This window comes from Oryza brachyantha, chromosome 10 (assembly GCF_000231095.2).
Source record: "Oryza brachyantha chromosome 10, ObraRS2, whole genome shotgun sequence".
Classification (NCBI taxonomy): domain Eukaryota; kingdom Viridiplantae; phylum Streptophyta; class Magnoliopsida; order Poales; family Poaceae; genus Oryza; species Oryza brachyantha.
Window position 1 is genome coordinate 14,443,847 of NC_023172.2, and position 17,831 is coordinate 14,461,677.

General features: G+C 44.3%; 3 protein-coding genes across 3 annotated transcripts; all 3 read left to right on the forward strand.

The window, feature by feature from the left end:
- The first annotated feature begins 9,854 nt into the window (after positions 1-9,854).
- On the forward strand, positions 9,855-13,498 carry LOC102716533 (flavanone 3-dioxygenase 2). Its single transcript, XM_006661940.3, has 4 exons — positions 9,855-10,210; positions 10,314-10,561; positions 12,446-12,770; positions 12,876-13,498. The coding sequence occupies exons 1-4, from the start codon at positions 10,004-10,006 to the stop codon at positions 13,116-13,118; spliced, it is 1,023 nt and encodes a 340-aa protein (XP_006662003.1). The 5' UTR covers positions 9,855-10,003; the 3' UTR covers positions 13,119-13,498.
- Positions 13,499-14,472: 974 nt separating this feature from the next.
- LOC102703526 (protein CURVATURE THYLAKOID 1B, chloroplastic-like) lies at positions 14,473-16,231 on the forward strand. The gene is made up of 6 exons (XM_006662488.3): positions 14,473-14,870; positions 14,966-15,075; positions 15,187-15,273; positions 15,385-15,447; positions 15,746-15,783; positions 15,908-16,231. The coding sequence occupies exons 1-6, from the start codon at positions 14,687-14,689 to the stop codon at positions 15,960-15,962; spliced, it is 537 nt and encodes a 178-aa protein (XP_006662551.2). The 5' UTR covers positions 14,473-14,686; the 3' UTR covers positions 15,963-16,231.
- Positions 16,232-16,867: 636 nt separating this feature from the next.
- LOC102716812 (peroxidase 5-like) lies at positions 16,868-17,831 on the forward strand. The gene is made up of 3 exons (XM_006661941.2): positions 16,868-16,915; positions 17,002-17,190; positions 17,286-17,831. Exons 1-3 carry the CDS (start codon positions 16,868-16,870, stop codon positions 17,829-17,831), a joined length of 783 nt encoding a protein of 260 aa, XP_006662004.2.

Below are 17,831 nucleotides of genomic sequence, written 5' to 3' on the forward strand. Positions count from 1 at the left end.
AATCAACACCCCCATCCTCAGACAGACGCGGGGAAAAACTCAGAGAAAATCTGCGTTAATTTGGAATTAACAGTCACCACGAATCCACGATGAGAAAAAAAAATTAAGTGTTTAAGTGAACAAGTGATCACCGGAACAAGAAACTGACGATGGCGATAACATCATGCATTACGCAGCACGGCAGGAAACCTGACCCTGCATCACTGACCACACTCTAGCTCATTTTGTTTGATTTTTTATGAAAAAAAAAGTTAAGTCCCTGAGTAGCGAAAAAAGATACCAAAATTTTAGCGTAAAATTGATATCCGTGTCTAAGGTACCGGAAGATACCAAAATTAACATAAAAAAGTAGTATCTCTTGGTACTTCTTAAGTACTGTAAAATTGTTTAAAAGTTAAATGGTATATTTGGAAGAAAAATAATTTATGAAAAAATATATATATACTCTTCGCAATCTAAAAGCTTATTAAGTCTATAAAATAAATTTTGATTAAAAAAATCTAAATCAATTTTAAATTTAAGAGTTAAGATTTAAATTTTACCTTCTAAGTATCAGCAGAAGTGAAAAGACGGTAGCACTAGTGTTTATCGGTCAATGGACGCTATTACAGGATTGGAACATGCCGGAGAAGATCCGGTCGCCGTGTTGACGCGTTCAAGCTGTCGACTTGTTTTGAGAAAGAGAAAGAGAGAGAGATCCGGCAGCGATCGTGGGCAATTTTGAACGGGTTTTCGGGCCCGCACGACGACGACGACGGCGACAAGTGTTCAGACGACGTGCGCCGTGCGGTGGTGGTGCCACCGCCGGCCGGCCATGGAGCGTTCGTGGAACGTCGCGCGGCGGTCGGCTGCAGCACGGATGTGATACGTCCGTCACTCTCGCCGCCCGGCCAGCTCCACACACTTTTCCTGTTCCTGGGTCTTCGCCGTCGACGTCGAAAATTTCAACGGCCGACCTATCTGGAATGCGAAGCACAGTTTTAGTTTTGTACTCTCTTTGTTTGTTTGTTTGCTTGCAAAGTAAAGTACCAGTTCTTGAACAATGACACTATAGGGCCCATTTAGTTCTCAAAAATATTTTACTTCACATCGAATTAATCATTGGACATCTAAATAGAACATTAAACATAGACAAAATAAAAAACTAATTGCACAATTAGAGAGAAAACAAATCTTTTGAGCCTAATTAGTTCATGATTAGCCATAGTGATATGGTAACCCACATGTGCTAATAACGGATTAATTAGGCTCAAAAGATTCGTCTCGCAGTTTTCAGACGAGTTATAAAATTCGTTTTCTAGCTCGTGTCCGAAAATCCAAACTGACATCTGATCAAATATCCGACGTGGCATCTAAAAATTTTCTTTTTACGAGCTGCACAAGACCTAGGCATGCCGTCACAAGCTAGTGATCTGGCATTGCTATATGGGCTTTTTATCGTTCTTGAAAAATATCTCAGGGTAACAAGAATTTCAGCACAATTTTTTTATATCTCAAGGGACAATGTACCGTACTTTTTACACTAAAAAGTGTGATATCTTAAAGATATTTTTTTAAGATGGTAAAAAAGCTCAAGCTGTATACGAACCTGCCAAATCGCTTGTAGTAGCTGCCATCAACCACAAAATATAATGTCAAGATTCTATGGGAAAAAAGAGAGTAAACTTTCAGCTTCAGGTGGTGTTTAGATTGAGAAAATTTTTGGAAGAAATGTCACGTCAAATGTTTGACCGGACGTCGGAAGGTGTTTTCGGATACGAATAAAAAAACAAATTTCACGGCTAGCCTAGAGACCACAAGATGAAGCTTTTGAGCATAATTAATCCGTCATTAGCGTATATTGGTTACTGTAGCACTTATGAATAATCATGGGCTAATTAGACTCAAAAAATTCATCTCAAGATTTCTTCCATAACTGTGCAATTAGTTTTTTAATTCATCAATATTTAATGTTTTATTTTTATCCAAAAATTTAATATGATGTTGTTGAAAAAATATTTTGGCAACTAAACCAAGCCTCAGTTACGAGACTGATGAAATGAAACTACATATAACACTAGATCGTCTGAACCACCCACCGGTCGAGCTTGCTGCCGTGCGAATCTCGCCGTGAGCCGGCGTCGCGTTTGTTGGCGCTTGGCGGCGTAGCGTAGCGTAGTGCGAAATCGCGTCACGGGCGCGTACCACCCACGCTAAGGCCAGCTTAAGCTTTTGAGTTATATGGTTTACTAGCAAATTACTCGTACGTTGCAACGTGATTTTATATTTTAAAAATATCATTAAGTGAGAGTAATCCTTAGTTATTTTTTCTTAAAAAATATAATACAAATAAAAAGAGGAGGCATTTTAGACCTTTCTCTGGGCACAAGCAACAGGCCACGCCCTTTTTCCCCTCACACGCTCCCCCTCCACCCAGGCCGCAACCTGGGCCAGGATTCTTACTCCCCACGTGCTCGCACGTGGGCTGCCCATTCATTTCCAGCTGTTCGATCCGATGGTCGGTAGGCAAGATCGGGGTGGCAAAACCCCGACCCAGCCGCCGCCGCCAACCAAAACCCTAACCCCAGCTGCGGCTGGCCCGCGCGGTATGGCGGCGCCGTCGTGCGGCTCCTCGCCGGCGCGCGTGTTCTCCCGAGGGGGGCGCGCCGCCGTTGAGTGGCCTCACGGCGGTGACCTAGCCGGCGCGCCCCCATTCGTCCTTTCCTCCCTCTCCCTCTTGACACTGGCCAACGGCGCTAAGCCCACACGGCGGCAGGACGGTGCGGCAAAATAACAACCTGTGCGGCCATGGCGACCTGGCAGCTATGACCTCACTGCTCCCTCTCCAATGACAGCCGGTCCTCCCTCCCAATCTTTTTTGGGCCCACGCGTCATCCACTCTAGTGGTGGCGGCACTGCCACCACCATCACTAGAGTCTTTTAAAAATGGTAGAGATAAGTTGCTTGCTTAAAAAGATTTAAATTTAATCAGTAACCACAGTGTTACATATATGCTAAATAAGCTCAAAAGGCTGCTTAAACATAGCTTTTGGTTTGACAGTATAAAAGTGGCTTGTAGCTTAAAAGACATAGTAAAAGAAGTTGCTTGTTTGTCTAGGCTTATGCTTTTTTGTTTAAAAACCGGTTTATAAATCTAAACAGAAATAAGGTAGCCTAAATCTGGAGCTAGGTGAACTACTGAAGACCGTAAGTACATATATCTCTGGTTAGGCATTGCGAAGTGGAGGAAGGCTGAGTACTTGTCGTAGGCTGACCATCGCTTTTTAGCGTAGTGTCTCTATGTCCGTGCGTAGTATGATCTTCCACATATTTAGCAGCCGCCGGCCTATGGCTATCGTTTTACTAGTAATGCTTACCGTGGAAATGGTTCTTAACTTCCTAGCCGCCCACTTCGTTTTCTCATAGCTAAGTCAAATCGTACGTCCGGTTGTTTGACAATGTTTTGCCGTCCCATCTTTTTTATTTTTTATTATTCTTATAAGGCCCCGTTTAGCTGAGGAAAACTTTTATGAGAGATGTCATATCAACACGTACGGTTATATATTTAAAGTATTAAACGCAGTCTAATTACAAAATAAATTTCAGATTCTGCCTGAAAATTAACCGCGAGATGAATCTTTGAGTCTAATTAATCCGTCAATAGCCCATATTGGTTACTGTAGCCGTCATAGCTAATTATGTATTAATTAGGCTTAAAAGATTCGTTTCACGATTTTCCCAATAACTGAGTAGTTAGTTTTAATATTCATATATATTTAATGCTTTATTTAGATGTTTAAAGGTTCGATGTGATGATTTTGGAAAAAGTTTTTGGAAACTAAACAGAGCCTAAGCCAGAATTTAAACTGTTAACTTTGGATTTATACTAGATTACGAGATTTTTTATTATAGTTTATTTTTCAATGGCTTTTAGATCGATAACAACACGTATATAAAACTATTGTTCGTAAATTATTTTTCATTCACAAATTCTCCGTTTGGCATTTTTCTATCATCCCCTTGTTTGTATCCGAGCAGCATCATATGGAATATATAGTGTTGAGCTATAAATGAATTAATCGTGTGTTATTCTTTACTAACCTAAGTTTTTCTATTAGTTAGTATCTGGACTTAATAATGGTTACATACGGTTTCCGGGTGTCTTGAATTTTTAAATCAAATTAATCCATTATTAATTAGCACATATGAGTTAATATTGCAGTTATGGCTAATCATGCACTAATTAGGCTCAAAAGGTTTGTCTCGTAAATTTCTTTCAAACTATGTAATTAGTTATTTTAACTATATTTAATACTCTATACATGTGTCTAAATATTCAATATGACAGATGAACGAGAAAATTTTGGGAGCCCGTAGAGACCCGTACTCATTTGGGAACTTTGCCCGCCAAAATTTGGTCCGCCTGTTATCCAATTTACTCTACGTTTATCCCGTTAGGTTTCACCCCTATTCCAAATAAAACGCTTTCAACATTTGTGTATCTTGTCAATTGTTTTCATAGATGACTTTAAAAGGGGAAAGTATTTTGTAACGAAGTTGGATATTCACTCCTTTCTTCCTATCACCTAAATAAGGGTTTTCTAATATCTTAAGAAATTATTTGAGGTACTAAAAATTTTAGTGCAAAATTTTATTACCTTAAGATACATGGTACTTCAAGGTACTAAATTCTCACTGAAAAATATGGTAGTTTAAGATACTTTTCGAGAATGGTAAAAAACTCTCTAAATAATCATAAAAAATAGAAAAGTTAACAAGATAGGTTAATATATCATTCCACAAACATAGAAACACAAATATGATTTCTACAATTCGTAACAAAAATAGAAAATTTAACTATGAATGTGTTCATATTATTTTTATTTAATTTGTTTTTATTATAATTTATAGTAGTCAAATTTAAACTTGTATATTTATGGAATATTTATGGAGTGGTATATGCTTGTCATTTTTTAAAACTTTTTATAATTGTTTAGGTGACATACAAGAAATGAGTGGATTCCAATTAAAAGATGAAATCCATCTTACTTTAATAGAACCAAAAAGATATACCGGTCGTGAAGTACTCCCCTATCCTTAAAAACACTATTTTTAGCCAAACTCACATACAACACCATTCTCAATAAGATTTTCATGGAGGTTTCAATCTTATTAAATATCATAGCACATAAGGAAAAGTAATGATGTTGCGTGAAAATATCTAGACCATAAAACTAGATGGAAACCCTCACTGCTAATTCGTTTCATTAGCATGTATTTAATCAATTCCTATTAGATAATTGGATGTAAAATTTAAGTGATATGTTAGCTTATAAAACCTGAATTATATTTTCATAGAGAATAATTGTTTCATGCATCCACTCAAACAAGTTTTGACGATATGACATATTGAAAATTGCACATTAAAATCTTGCACCAAGAAAGTCACAAAGACTATAATGACCTTCCATTTTTTAAAGAGATTTATCTCATGCTTTTTCTGTAGGATCGCAACAGAGTAAAACAACTACCAGAGGGGGGTGAATGGTAGGTAGATCAAAAAACCAAATCTTTTCGCGGAAATAAAAGATTACCTTCACAAAAACCTTACCGAAGCCTCCGATCACACTGCTGATGTACCACCAGTCAGACCGCCGTTACATGGCCAGTCAGACCGCTCGCATATATAACCTCGGTCAGACCGACGTTGAGTGGCCGGTCAGACTGCCAGCCTACCTATGGTTAGACCGTCGGGATCTTGGAAAAACGTCGATCAACAAAGCTTCGAGATGTAGATTAAATCTCTCGACTTTTATTGATCAACCAGTGTTTACAAAGTACATAGAAAGCATTCCTAACAAAAACTTTCGATCTAATATTAATATCGAAATAGAGTCGAAACCCTCAAACGGCACAAAAAAGCTCTCCGGGGGCATACCCCTCAGTACCTATTTATAACCTCGACCTGGACATGCAAAGCCCACGTGTCTAGCACGAATTAGGACTCCCAATCTCGTGAGAAACATATCCTTATCCGTAACTAACCATATCTCTATCTCTACTACAACAAATCTTCTCAAATCCGAACTCTATCCGAACTCAACTTTCATATCCCATACGCACCCAATATCTTCATCGCATGCCATATGGAATCTTCACCAACCACGTGCATTGAACTCTAGCCTAAGTATCCTGTATGATATCTTGACCGCCGGACGTCACCTCATCTCCAAGCTGACTCTTAATTCATCATCGGTAATACTCTCCCGAGGCATCAAGTCACCTACACAAGAATCAAACAAAGAAACCATATTCCGAGACCAAGCTATCTTCAACTTGACTTATGGTCAGCAAAACAACAGTACCAATACGTATAGAAACCAACTAGAAGTCGAATTCACGAAGAACAAATCCGAAACCAAAACTGAAACTGTCGGGGCTGACCTGCCGGTCTGACTGCCCACATACCTGCGGTCTGACCGTAGTTGTCTGAAAGGTCTGACCGCCCGTATACCTGCGGTTTGACCACCCGGTCAAAAATCACAGAAACATTTAACTCGTAAACCACCAATTTGTTCATCGCAAAAACATATAGATCACTCCTTGATCTTACATTTTCAAATCTCGATATATTTGTCTGTTATTTTACCAAACTCATAAGCATAATTGCTGAATAATAAAGTATTTTGAGATAAATACGAGGAACTAGGAATGAAGTCCTTTTTGAGACTGCGGTAGTAATACCAACAATCTGCTTTAATGAGTGCTGTTACAAGTTTGCACATGTACGATTGTACACGTCTTCCACGTGACCGAAGAAAAATAATTGTAACTATCACACCTCAAGGTGAGAGAATGCCAAGTACTACCGAATAATTGTGTGGTACCGTGGTACCAATCTGAAAAATATAACGAAAAGGTACAAAAAAGTGAAAAATTCTGAGAAATAAAGCACAATCACATGTACCATCGCACGTAAAATCTTATATTTTCGCTTATACTTATATTTATGCTTATAAGTCAAAATTTAAATTTTCAATCTTATATTTTAAGTTCATTTAGGAGGTTTTTCATTAAAGTTTATTTTTCCAGTATTGATTTTTAGATCATTAAAAATATATATAAATTTTATTTATAAATTATTTTTCGTTTGTAAATATGATGTTTAGATTTTTTTATAAAAAACCAAACAATCACACCCGAAACATGTAGGAAGAAAAAAGAAGTCAAACCTGAAGGAAATAGTAAAGTGAGTTGTTTGATCACTATTGTAGTGGCTCTATTGTCTTTGTTTCTTGTGATGCTAGTGCTACATATATGAGAATCTTTTTCCTTTTCTTTTTTGACTTTTTTGCATTTATGAAGCTTGGTAGTACAGGAGCATGGAACTGTTGCGTAGCAGATTTCCTACAGATGAGATGCCCTTTTTCCATAAACATGTAGTGCATTTCGTTGAACTTTTTTTCCAAAGAAAAGAACTTTCGAAGCTAGCCCACCAAATGGACATGGACCATGGCCTAGCATGGGTGCACAGATCCTGGTAAGGAAATGGTGGCCTTGTCAAAAGAGCAGAGGATGGAGCTCCACATGCACAGATCCACTGCACCTGTTCACCTTCTTCCTCAGCCCAAGTCGCTTATCGACGCCGCTGAGCTCGCTGGCCCGGAGTGGATATGCTCACCTACGCCGCCGTGCTCACCAGCCCGGAGTGGATTCGCTTGTCGATGCCGGCGAGGTCGTCGGCCTAGACTGGATCTGCTCGCCGGCCCAGACAGGATCCGACTTGATCCGCTCGGCGACACCGCCAAGCTTGTCGGCGCAATGCCGAGCTTCGTCAGCACCTCCCCAGATCTGCGACCACCGCCGAGATCTGCAATCCCCGCCGAGCTCCGTCGTCGTCGACACGCTGCTCAGCTCCACCGTCATGGGCCGCTGCCACTGTCGGATTGAGGCTTAGATCCGTCGAGAGGGAGAGAGAGGAGAGAGAGCTCGGAGAGAGACGAGAGAGACGGTGGAGTGGCAGGAATAGAAAATGAGAGTTTTTTTTTATGGAACCCACCTGAGGCCACATGAGGCTATCTGCATCGTGGAGTGTGGAGCTACATCCTACGTGGCATTTTCTTTTTCGAGGACCACTCTATAGAGATCCTTGCACTGTGTATGCCCTAAAAGAGCTACGCGTTATCTTCAAAACTTTCTAGGAGGTGACTATTTGACTTTTCACGATATATTTGTTATACTGGTAAATGAAAATAAAACTTATATATATATTATTAGCGATCTAAAAGATAGCCAATATTCCTGAATATACTTCAATGAAAAACCTGAAAATCAAATCCAAATTTAAGATTGAAAAACCAAATTTTGGCTTATAAGTATAAGCATAAGTAAAAGATATGAATATCTATGTTATCAAGGACCAACATAAAGTTAACTTATATAAAAATTACACGGATATGTATTACATCATTGATATGCATAGCGGCTGACGGTAAATTTGTTCATCGTTCCTCTTTTTTTTTACTCCATCTGTTGCATATTATCAGATTTTTTTGGATTTGTATATATATTTATCCATGTATTAATATATATATGTCTAGATTTATTAGCACACAAATAAATTTAAACAAGGCCAGGAAGTTTTATAATATGGAACAAAGAAAACAGTTTTTTTTCTCATCGACGTAAGCATAAATATGTTGTGCTATTTGTTACTCGCTACATCCCATTATATAAGGCAAAGCTATTTTTCTCTCCATCTCATAATGTAAGGCATGCAGGTAAGCATGCATTAAGGAACACATATATTTTTTTCTAAATTTGATTTATTTTAAATTTTTACCATCAAAACGTCTAACCATATTACGTAAATACATACATATGTGCCTATGTAATCTAAACGAGAAGACGGTTATAACCCTTTCTTAATCTTTATATTAGTATTAGTTGAGCCTTACAGATACCTGGAACACCCTACTAATTACACATATTAGCTGGGCTGTCCCCTCTGTTTATCATGGATGTGCAGCTCTGAGCGCACGAGGCGATCCAAGAGGCGACATGACAATCGCACCAATGGAAAATTGAGATCCTCTACGGTACTTACAGTACTATAAACCTACACGTGGGCCTTATAGCTTGTGGGCCATTTGTCATTGTGCAGTGAGGTGGTGTTTAGATTGAGAAAATTTTTGAGAAAAGTGTCACTTTAAATGTTTGACTGGATGTCGGAAAAGGTTTTCGGATACGAATGAAAATACGAATTTCACGGCTAGCCTAGAAACCGCGAGATGAATCTTTTGAGCATAATTAATCCGTCATTAGCATATGTTGTTTACTGTAGCACTTATGGCTAATTATGGACTAATTAGGCTCAAAAGATTCGTCTCAAGATTACTTTCATAACTGTACAATTAGTTTTTTATCTATATTTAATATTTTATTTAAATGTCCAAAAATTCAATACGGTGTTTTTGGAATAATTTTGGAAACTAAACGACGCCTGAATCCAGCAATGGGTGGATTCTTCGCTGTCCCAGATCTGAAACGACCACCTTCGCCGATCAGTTCTCCTCGCGCACCAGAAACTGTCGTGCTAGCTGAGCTGAGCTTTGGATTCCCAGAAACCCCATTTTTTCTCTCAATTTTTCACGCAATCACAAAGGCAGCTAGCTGACGAGCTCGAGTTCCCAGTTCTGGGGTTTTGACGAGGCGGACGAACAGTCTTGACGACGGGGTGGACGTGACGTCAGAGGGCGGCACGGCGATGACGACAGCGACGACTCAGCTCCAGTCAACTCAATCGATCTCCCTCTTCGCCACGTTGGCTATAAGCCTATAAGAGCGGCTCCAGGATTGCTCCCCGGTGAGCCATGTCGCCGGACGGTCGGTCGCCCGCCTCGCTGTCGTCGTTATCGCTGGCTGCCTTCTTCGCGCGACTCGGCTTCTTGTCCACCTCCTCCTTCTTCTTCCTCTCCGCCGTGACAGGCTGACATTTACCTAGCTAGCTACGCGGCGCGGCGGCATGGCGGCGGAGAGGGAGCACCAGCTGCTGTCGACGGCCGTGCACGAGACGATGCCGGGGAAGTACGTCCGCCCGGAGTCGCAGCGCCCGCGCCTCGACCTGGTCGTCTCCGGCGCCCGCATCCCCGTCGTCGACCTCGCCTCCCCCGACCGCGCCGCCGTCGTCTCCGCAATCGGCGACGCCTGCCACACCCACGGCTTCTTCCAGGTACCGTACCCTCCCCGCCGCCCACGCCACGCACGCCACCGTAATCTTGCGGCCATCCATCCTATCTGATCCCTGACCGACCGACGCCGGCGCGCGCTCGCAGGTGGTGAACCACGGCATAGACCCGGCCCTGATCCTGTCGGTGATGGAGGTGGCGCGCGAGTTCTTCCGGCTGCCGGCGGAGGAGAAGGCCAAGCTCTACTCCGACGACCCGGCCAAGAAGATCAGGCTGTCCACGAGCTTCAACGTGCGCAAGGAGACGGTGCACAACTGGCGAGACTACCTCCGCCTGCACTGCTATCCCCTCGAGCACTTCGTCCCCGACTGGCCCTCCAATCCGCCATCCTTCAAGTACACATCTTTTTCACCTTCTTCTCCCATTTAATTACTGCATCGATCCAAGCTTCCCCCATTTACTCCTCCTTCAGTTTTACTGCTCCAATCTTAAACAAACTTAAAACTGACTGATCTGTAATTTAATATTGGTAAGTTTGGACCAACCGTTTCTGCAGCTGTTTAGAGTGGACCTCACTCTTGCGGTGAACAAAACACAGAGTCGTAGCGAAAATTGTAGTTAAATTTGTGTGAACAATTAAATAAGTTTAGACTTCCTACTGCATTTTGCACCATTGCCTTTTCTAGTCGCATGTTAGAAATCATTTTCCAAAAGTTAGATTTGGTCTTCTCTGGTTGTATGTCAGCAAACATTTTTAAAAAAAAGATACATTAAAAAGGATGAAGCATAAAGCTTTGGCCGGTCTATTACATATGCAGAAGATCAATCCTCAAGTCACTTTGTTTCTTTAGATACTAACAAATTCACAGCTCCCAACTTACAATTCACGTGTTTTTTAAGGTCTTTTTTTTATCATCCTTCAAAAATATCTTGGGTACTAAAAGTTTTTAGTTAAATTTTTACACTGAAAAATATGATATCTCGAGGTATTTTTTTAAGCAGGGTAAAAATATATATATATATTAAAATGGAGGGAGTAGATAACAAGGGATATCATATCACCAAGTTTATCAATTCTTGGCCATTTCACTATTGGAATCGGTATACCACTCACAGTTCAATAAAAGCAGCATGAATTTGCAATTTCACTAAATTTTACTCGCAATCAAATATGGCAATAGGATTAAATTCCACAAAGAGCAAATTGAAAAGTCAGCAGGATAAGACGCGTACCAGTAGCTTAATTTGAATGATATGGACCACTAATAACTGTAAAGTAAAGGTACGTACTGGAACGAGTGTTATGGCAAACCTGGACCGCAATCAACCGGAATAATTTGGCTGGAATTGGGACCGAATTTGGTCGGAGACATACTTCCAAATTCGAGCCATTTTGGCCGGTGCCGAAATGAAATTCGATAACAATTCGCAAATGCATATCACCGTCAGATTCTTTCGTAGGTCAGAGTGACCAATTCAGTCTCGAATACATCCAGTCAGACAAGGATCGAGATTGAGATCGGCATGGCATCACAACAAAACGATGAGATCTTGTGATGTTACACGTAGGGTGGGAGCTTCTCAAGTGTGTGCAGACAATCACCTAGCTAAAACCTAAGAGATATGCTCCCTTTGCCTCTTTTTTTTTCTGAACGTCAGTCAGAGTAGAAAGAAACAGCAGCAGAAACGAGCACCGTGAAAGGTGGCAAGCAGAGCCACGTGATTCAGGGACGTCGTCTCATCGTCTGAATCGAGCTGACGACGAGCCCATGTGTAGTGTGAGTACAGGTAGTTTAGTTGCATGAATCTGCAGAACAAAACAGAGGTAGATAGTTAATTAGCTGCATGATGCTCTTGCAAAAATGTTAAGATAATCTCTCGCTGGAACCAAACAGAGCAATCCGACACCGAAGACAAATGGCCTCTTGTAAGTTGTAACTCTCTGGAATTGGAATCAGAATCCAAAGGTTACAAGGTTGTAACTGCAGCCACATCTTTTTTTTTTATTAAGAAATATAAGAAGCACATGCATGGTCACATGTGAACAATTGAGCATATGCAAGGATAACCACAACGTGATTAACCACGTGCAGAATTTTAAAGAATATCGTAGTACTGCCTGTCCAAAATCTAGCATGTTTGTATGTTTCACTGACAGATGCTTTATCCTGGCATCTCTGTTGACTATCGTAGCTCAGTTTGATACAGACAATTTACACAGAATTAAGATCAAAACAGCAACTGAACTAATCTAATGCTTATATGGATCGATGGTGCAGGGAGATCATTAGCACGTACTGCACAGAGGTGAGGGAGCTGGGGTTCAGGCTGTACGAGGCGATCTCGGAGAGCCTTGGGCTGGAGGGGAGCTACATCAAGAAGACGATGGGCGAGCAGGAGCAGCACATGGCGGTGAACTACTACCCGCAGTGCCCCGAGCCGGAGCTCACCTACGGCCTCCCCGCCCACACCGACCCCAACGCCCTCACCATCCTCCTCATGGACGACCAGGTCGCCGGCCTGCAGGTGCTCAACGACGGCAAGTGGATCGCCGTCAACCCGCAGCCCGGCGCCCTCGTCATCAACATCGGCGACCAGCTCCAGGTGACCGGCCATCGAGGAATCCTCCTCGAACCGCAGTGATCTTTACAGAGCAACTCCTCATGTGATCATATCTCTGAACTCTGAACATTGGGTTTGGATTGTCAGGCGCTGAGCAACGGGAGGTACAGAAGCGTGTGGCACCGGGCGGTGGTGAACTCGGACAGGGAGAGGATGTCGGTGGCGTCGTTCCTGTGCCCGTGCAACAGCGTGGAGCTCGGCCCGGCCAAGAAGCTCGTCACCGACGACTCGCCGGCGGTGTACCGGAGCTACACCTACGACGAGTACTACAAGAAGTTCTGGAGCAGGAACCTTGACCAAGAGCACTGCCTCGAGCTGTTCAGGACTTAGCACGCAGCTCAGTATTAGGGCATCCGCAATCCTGAATTAAGTTCTGAGACCTCTTTTTAGCAAATCAATTTGGATGTTATCTGTTAATTGGCAAAGTGAAACAAAGAGGTTCCGTTATAATTCTTTCGACAGTACTTCTGAATCAGAGATTTTGACAAAGTTCTTTAGCTCGTGTTCTCTAGATTAGCTTCTTCTTTCCTCTTTTTTTTTTTGGTCTCTGAATTTGGATGTCAGGAGTATCTGTTTTTCTTTTGTGTGTGTGTATTTGCAAAGGAGATGTACGCGGTTTTTTTTTTGGAACTTTTTCAGTACCAGTCTTTATCATACACAGTACTCTGTCATCTCATTATTCTTCTTGGAAATGGAAATGGAGAAAAGCAGTTAAGAAGATGGATTAGCCGTGTACATGGGCTAAGAACAGTGGGCCACCCAGCCCAAAGCGTCACGTCATGCTGCGGCCCATGTACGTCTCATGGGCCGAATTGGCTCACCTCCTGAACGGTGCCACCTCTCTTTCCCCCAAACGGCCCACTCAAATGTTACGGCCCAGGAAAGCTTCTCGTGGGCTTCCGGTTTTTAACGAAGCGATGCATTCCAAGGCCCACTGATGAGATTGGGCCGCTCTTGCTCCGTACGGGCCGAGACTTGTGCTGCGGATAGGCATGCTCCGTCCATGGGCCTCCTGCTACGCTAACCTACCTGACAGCTCAATGACTTGGCACTTGGCAGGTTGAGGATTAGTGTCACTCTAAACGTGTCTTTCGTCAGTTCGTGTAGATTATTATTGTTTGGCATGATAGAATATTTTCACACAAAATTAATACATAGTAGCCCTCAATTAAATTTGTAGCCCCATCGTTTTACTCTTGATAAGCATAAGCAAAACCACTTATTAACAGATAATTAAAAATAGGTAAACATTTTGTATGTGTGTTTCTAACAGTATAAAAAATGATGAAAAATAAAATAAGTTAAAACGTAAAACTAAATCTAAAATTAAGTTTTAAAGTTCTAAAATTAAGGTATAAGGATAAGCGAAAAGATTGGGTTGGAGTATACCTCTAGACTGTACGTGTAGGAAGCGTTGCTATCGAGCGTGTACTCTCTCAACCAAGAGAGAGAACCAGATGCAGCACAATGGATTAGAGGTCATTGTCTAGGAAGAAAGAAATGGATTTGCAGGTGATCGATCGACACGCGTGGCGGGCCGTCACGGATCAAATCATCCAGAAAGTTTGGATTTCCGCAAACAAAAGAACGGGAGAGAGTTTGCATGACACGAATGAATGAAATGAGAATGCATGATCCAAGGCCATACAAACGGCCCAACCCCATCTTATCATCACAGTTTCCCGCGCGAAAACGTGTGGTACCCATCCCACGCTTCCCCAACTTTTATCTCCCACCTCCGAATCGCCGGGCCTCGGATCACCCTCCGAATCGCCTATAGCTCGCCGCGCCGGCCGCCGGATTGACGAGACGAGACGAGACGAGACGTGCTCCGATCAGAACGACCGATCGTACTAGCTACGTGGAGAGTGGTCAGTGCTACTACGTAGTGCGGCAGCATGGCCCCGACCGTTGCTACCACCGCGTCGCCGGCCGCCACGGCGGCGGGCGTCGGCGGCTCGCCCGTCGCGGCGGCCGAGGTGAAGCCGGCCAAGCGCACCCTCGGCGGCGGCCTCGGCCTCCCAGCGCTGCCGCCATTGCCGGGCCTCGCCTCGCACGGCCAGCCTCGCGTCGCCTCCTTCTGTGAGTGCATACATATACATACACATACATGCGTGCTCAGTGGAGTGTGTCCTCTTTGCTGTATCGATCGAGCGAGCTGCCTCGATGATTTTCAGGCAAGAGGCTGGCGAGGAACGTGGTGGCCATGGCGGCGGGGGAGGCGCCGGCGGCGCCGCTGGCCGCCAACGCCGAGATCACCGAGTTCATCAACGACCTGAAGCAAGAGGTACTATTAATTCGCTCTCCTCTGACATGCATATGAAATGCTACGCAAGGTGCACTGCACTGTACTGTACCATGTAATTGTATTCTGGCGTTGTCGCGTGCGTGCGTGCAGTGGGACAGGATCGAGGACAAGTACGCGGTGACGACGCTCGCCGTCGCCGCCTCGCTCGGCATGTGGAGCGCCGGCGGAGTTGTGTCGGTCTGTACTCTCAAGTATCTCACACTCGGTCGCCTGGTTGCTTTAGTCAGCCTCTGAATTTTGTAGTTACAGTGCAGTAATTCTTGGGGTTTTTGCCTGATTACCTTGCAGGCGATTGACAGGCTCCCTCTCATTCCTGGCCTGATGGAGGCCGTTGGCATTGGGTACAGTGGGGTAAGATGCACATCACAGCCAAAAAAAAAAAATTCATATTACTTCTTATAAATTGCGTGATTATTGTGTTTTTACGACAAATATAGCTGGTTATATTTACACTTAAATCAGCAGTTGTTGTTTGAGGTCCAATATATTCAGATTTTCGCACTGGCAACATTTATCATTGATTTGTGGATTGCTTCGTCAGACTGTTTTGACAAGCTGTCTGAAGTCTGCATTTTCTTAATCATTAGTTTATTAATACAAGTTTTCTGCTGAGTTTGATCATCCTTGACAATATGTTGCTCTGGTGCAGTGGTTTGCATACCGAAACCTGCTGTTCAAGCCTGACAGGTACTCTCAGCCACAGCTATTTTATCCAACCTGTCCAAGCTTGACAGATGTTGATATATGCCTGTTTCTTGAACGTTCTAGTCAACGAGTCGCCCTAACCCAAAACTATTATGATGAATTGCAGGGAAGCTTTCTTTGCAAAGGTTAGGGAGGTCTACGAGGATATAATCAGCGGTTAACAGAAAATACTACTTATATACAAGCTCAGTTCAAGGGAGGCTGCTACCGTATTATCAGTAGAATCTAATTTAATTGTTCTTACTCGATGTATGTCTATATAAGTTGGACATTACAGCTAAATAACATTTCCAGAATGTTTACTCAGTGTGTGGCATACAAACGTTTGGGAATTTTGTTGGAGAATTACCTCAGAGTTGAAATGCATTGTCCACTGTCCAAATGTTCTGTCAACCAAATTGCATCTCTCTGTTTTTAGAGAGAGGGAGAGGGAGAGAGCCATGAGCATGTTAGTGTGTTGGAGATTTGCTTCAGTCTAACAAAAAGTACCTCAAGATATCGGTATCTGTTTCATCATTATTGGATCAACAAATTGTATAGATTGAAGCACTCGACAATTTACATGGAGGCACGTCTAAACCGACACAGGGTAGCATCATTAATCAATTCGATATATCATCCGACGCCAGGTTCGCAGCTACACAATCTCAAAGATCCAGCCTGATTCGCAGGACAGGTGGCCACTGTTTTATCTTGACTTAATCGAGTTCACTCCAATTATCAAACACGCGATCGGTCAAATTAATAGCATACGTGCTCACCTCAAATGCATACATGATCTGATCTCCTCGTGTGTGTATATAAACCTGAGACGCGTCGTTGCAATCCGTGCAGTAGCCAGCGGCAGCGAGAAGTCAGTGTTGCATCGATCACAAGAACGATGGCAATGGAGAGGAGAGCCACGGCGGCGCTGTCGGTGGTCGCCGCCGTCGCCGGCATGCTCCTGCACGCCGCCGTCGCCGCCGACGCGCAGAACCTCGTGTTCGGGTACTACAACCAGACGTGCCGCGCCGCGGAGTCCATCGTGTTCGACGAGGTCCAGAAGGCCTGGAACGCCGACCGGAGCATGCCGGCCAGCCTCCTCCGGCTGCACTTCCACGACTGCTTCGTCAACGTGAGATCGCGCGGCATCCATGACCATCTTGGATGAGTTCGTTCGCTCGCGTGGCGCGTGTGTTCTGATGATGAGATTTTTTTCAGGGGTGTGACGGGTCGGTGTTGCTGGAGGCGAGCGACGGGCAGGCGGAGAAGAACGCGAGCCCGAACCTGAGCCTGCGAGGGTTCGAGGTGGTCGACAGGATCAAGGCGAGGCTGGAGGCGACGTGCAGGCAGACGGTGTCGTGCGCCGACATCCTCGCCTACGCCGCCAGGGACAGCGTCAGGGTCATGGTGAGCAACCGCGAGCTGGACACTTGCCACCGCATCAAACCGTAGCCATCGTTCTCATCGCCGGCGGCCGGCGCGTCTGTGGTTTTGTGCTGCAGACTGGCGGCTACGAGTACGCGGTGCCCGGCGGGCGGCCGGACGGCACGGTGTCGCGGGCGAGCATGACCGGCGACCTCCCGCCCCCGAGGCAGCGGAACGTGGACCTGCTCGCGCAGTACTTCGCGAGGAAGGGCCTGTCCATGGACGACATGGTGGTGCTCTCCGGCGCGCACACGCTCGGCGTGGCCAAGTGCGGCACGTTCGCGTACAGGCTGACGAGCGACGGCGACAAGTGCATGAGCGCGGCGTTCCGGAACGACCTGAGGCGGCAGTGCAACTACAAATCCGACGCCGTCGTCGCCCTCGACGCCGGCAGCCCGTACGGGTTCGACACCAGCTACTACGGCAACGTGCTCGCCAACTGCACCGTGCTCGAGTCTGACGCCGCGCTGAACTCGCCCAAGACCCTGCAGCTGGTCACCCAGCTCAGGGACAGCAAGGCGCTGTTCATCAACCGCTTCGCCACCGCCATGGTCAGGATGGGCAACCTCCGCGGCGGCAACCCCGGCAAGGTCCGCGACAACTGCAGGCGGGTCAGGACGTGA

Excerpts from the sequence above, each read along its gene's own strand:
- LOC102716533 (XM_006661940.3), top strand. The coding sequence starts at position 10,004 with ATGGCGGCGGAGAGGGAGCACCAGCTGCTGTCGACGGCCGTGCACGAG. Across the intron at positions 10,211-10,313 it reads ACACCCACGGCTTCTTCCAG|GTGGTGAACCACGGCATAGA; the intron begins GTACCGTACCCT and ends GCGCGCTCGCAG. Across the intron at positions 12,771-12,875 it reads ACATCGGCGACCAGCTCCAG|GCGCTGAGCAACGGGAGGTA; the intron begins GTGACCGGCCAT and ends TTGGATTGTCAG.
- LOC102703526 (XM_006662488.3), top strand. The coding sequence starts at position 14,687 with ATGGCCCCGACCGTTGCTACCACCGCGTCGCCGGCCGCCACGGCGGCG. Across the intron at positions 15,274-15,384 it reads GCGCCGGCGGAGTTGTGTCG|GCGATTGACAGGCTCCCTCT; the intron begins GTCTGTACTCTC and ends ATTACCTTGCAG. Across the intron at positions 15,784-15,907 it reads CTGCTGTTCAAGCCTGACAG|GGAAGCTTTCTTTGCAAAGG; the intron begins GTACTCTCAGCC and ends GATGAATTGCAG.
- LOC102716812 (XM_006661941.2), top strand. The coding sequence starts at position 16,868 with ATGCCGGCCAGCCTCCTCCGGCTGCACTTCCACGACTGCTTCGTCAAC. Across the intron at positions 16,916-17,001 it reads TCCACGACTGCTTCGTCAAC|GGGTGTGACGGGTCGGTGTT; the intron begins GTGAGATCGCGC and ends GATTTTTTTCAG. Across the intron at positions 17,191-17,285 it reads GGGACAGCGTCAGGGTCATG|ACTGGCGGCTACGAGTACGC; the intron begins GTGAGCAACCGC and ends TTTGTGCTGCAG.